The 2,543-nt window shown below is 34.1% G+C and overlaps 2 protein-coding genes across 2 annotated transcripts; both read left to right on the top strand.

Annotated features, from left to right (window-relative positions):
* The first annotated feature begins 389 nt into the window (after positions 1–389).
* LOC110901770 lies at positions 390–770 on the top strand. Its single transcript, XM_022148553.1, has one exon. It carries the CDS (start codon positions 390–392, stop codon positions 768–770), a length of 381 nt encoding a protein of 126 aa, XP_022004245.1.
* Positions 771–800: 30 nt separating this feature from the next.
* On the top strand, positions 801–1,430 carry LOC110901769. The gene has a single exon (XM_022148552.1). The coding sequence runs from the start codon at positions 801–803 to the stop codon at positions 1,428–1,430; it is 630 nt and encodes a 209-aa protein (XP_022004244.1).
* Positions 1,431–2,543: the final 1,113 nt, after the last annotated feature.

Genomic DNA, 2,543 nt, shown 5'->3' with positions numbered 1-2,543 from the left:
CAATTCTCTTCTTTTTTCTCTTATAACATTTCTAAAGTTCTTAAAGTTTTAGCACTAATCTTGTGTTAATTCTTGTTATATTATAACACGTTATCAGCACGAGTCGCTTATATCCTAATCAAAGAAGACCTTAAGCCCAAAGATATCCATCATAAGCAATTTTTCTTCTCAAGGCTATTCAAGAAAAAAAATCGAAGATGATTCACCCGGTTTTAATATTGGCCGACATAATATTAATATTGTTGTCGACCTTAATGTATGAGCTTCCACCTCATCTTTTTAGTACTTTTGTATTCATTTATTAGTTTATAGTTGTACCTATGTATGTTATCTCATTTTTAATGAGTATTTAGATTTTAATATTTATCTTATTTATGTTTAGCAACAAAATGGCAAACATCGCAATAACTGAATTCCCGACTCTTAATATCACCGGAGAAAATTATATGCCATGGACGGCACATGTTAAGCGACATCTCAAATCAATGGGTGTTTTGGAAATGATAACGGAGTCGAATAATTGTAGCAATCAAGACAAGGCAAAAGCAGATGTCTTCCTCCATAAACACATTGATCAGATGTTGCAATTTGAATATTCAAATTGTGAGGATCCATACATTTTGTGGAAAGATTTAAAAAGCAGATTTGATCATCAGAGGGAAGTTTTACTTCCCACTGCTAGAGATGAATGGAACAATCTCAGGTTCCAAGATTTTAAAAAGGTGAATGAATACACCTCTACTTTGTTCAGAATATGCTCAACGCTCTGATTCTGTGGGCAAACTGTTACGGAGGAAGATATGTTGGAGAAAACGTTCTCCACATTTCATGCATCAAATATAAACTTGCAACAACAATATCGGTTGCAAAGGTTTCAAAGATATTCTGATCTAAATTCATTTCTCCTCGTAGCAGAGAAAAACAATGAGCTACTAATGAAGAATCATCAAGCTCGTCCCACTGGATCATTAGCCATTCCAGAAGCAAATGTTGTTATTAATGATGATACTAAAGACTCTGGAAGAAAATGGGGACGGGGTCGTGGCCGTGGTCATTTTGGTAAAGGTAATGGTCACAACCATTCCTTCAAAGGAAATAATAATTTCCGAGGTAATTCCCATGGTCGTGGACGTGGTTGCGGTCGTGGTCGAAATCAAAGAACCCCTAATTACCACACTCCACAAAATACCAATTCCAACCAGTATAACAAAAGGAATGAAGCTGGTAGGTCCGAAAACAATGGCACTTCTTGTTTCAGATGTGGAAGTACAAACCATTGGTCAAAGGCTTGTCGTACACCTTCACATTTATGTGAACTTTACCAAGCCTCTCTCAAAAGAAAAGAAAAGGAGGTGAACCATGTGAATAATTTTAATGATATCAACGTCGAACTAAATGTCGCCGACTATACCAATGATATGGAACTTTGAAACAAATGTTGCAAAACCAAAATAATTATATGCAACAATTATGTAGCTTTCCTTTATTATAACTGTCTTTATTATGTTTCATTAGTCTTTCTTTTCATGTAACGTTTTCAACTAATAAATAAACTTCTTATTAAAAAATAATTCATAATGCCTTCGTTATACACTTATTATTATTTCTCTTTATATTTTCAAGATTAAAATGAATGCCATTGGAGCACAAGAGCAAACAAATGATGCAGATATATGTATAGCGGATAGTGGAGCCACACACACTATACTTAAATCTAAGAAATATTTTTATGAGTTAAAACCAATGAAAGGAACCATTGATACAATATCAGGTCCTACAAACTTGATAGAAGGAGTGGGGAAAGCTAATTTAATATTACCAAATGATACAAAGCTCTCAATAGAGAATGCTTTATTTTCCCCAAAATCAACGAGAAACTTGTTGAGTTTCAAAAACATATATCATAACGGATATGATACTCAGTCAAGGACTGTTGATAATAAGAAATATTTACACATCATGAGCAAAGATCATATATTGGAAAAACTACCAATGCTCCACTCTGGTTTGCATTATACACACATTAATGTGCCTCAAGCACATATGACAGTAAAAGAAAGTTTTTGTGATCCTGAGACATTTAACTTATGGCATGACAGACTAGGCCATCCAGGATCTACAATGATGAAAATAATTTATTGAAAACACACATGGATATCCATTGAAATATCAAAAGATCCCACAATCATATAAAATGCCTCTATGTACCTCTTGTTCACTTGGAAAACTAATTACAAGGCTTTCGTTCTTAAAAGTTGACAAGGAATCACCAATGTTTCTTGAAAGAATTCAAGGTGATATTTGTGGACCAATTCATCCACCATGTGGACCATTTAGATATTTCATGCTATTGATAGACACATCCAGCATATGGTCTCATGTCTCTTTATTATCAACTCGTAATATTGCCTTTGCAAAATTTCTTGCTCAAATTATCAAACTACGAGCACATTTCCCTGATTACACTGTTAAAAGGGTGAGACTTGATAATGCTGGTGAATTTACATCACATGCTTTTAATGATTATTGCATGTCTGTGGGAA

Source organism: Helianthus annuus, chromosome 13, assembly GCF_002127325.2.
Source record: "Helianthus annuus cultivar XRQ/B chromosome 13, HanXRQr2.0-SUNRISE, whole genome shotgun sequence".
Taxonomy (NCBI): Eukaryota; Viridiplantae; Streptophyta; class Magnoliopsida; order Asterales; family Asteraceae; genus Helianthus; species Helianthus annuus.
This window is presented reverse-complemented; position numbering and strand designations above follow the sequence as displayed.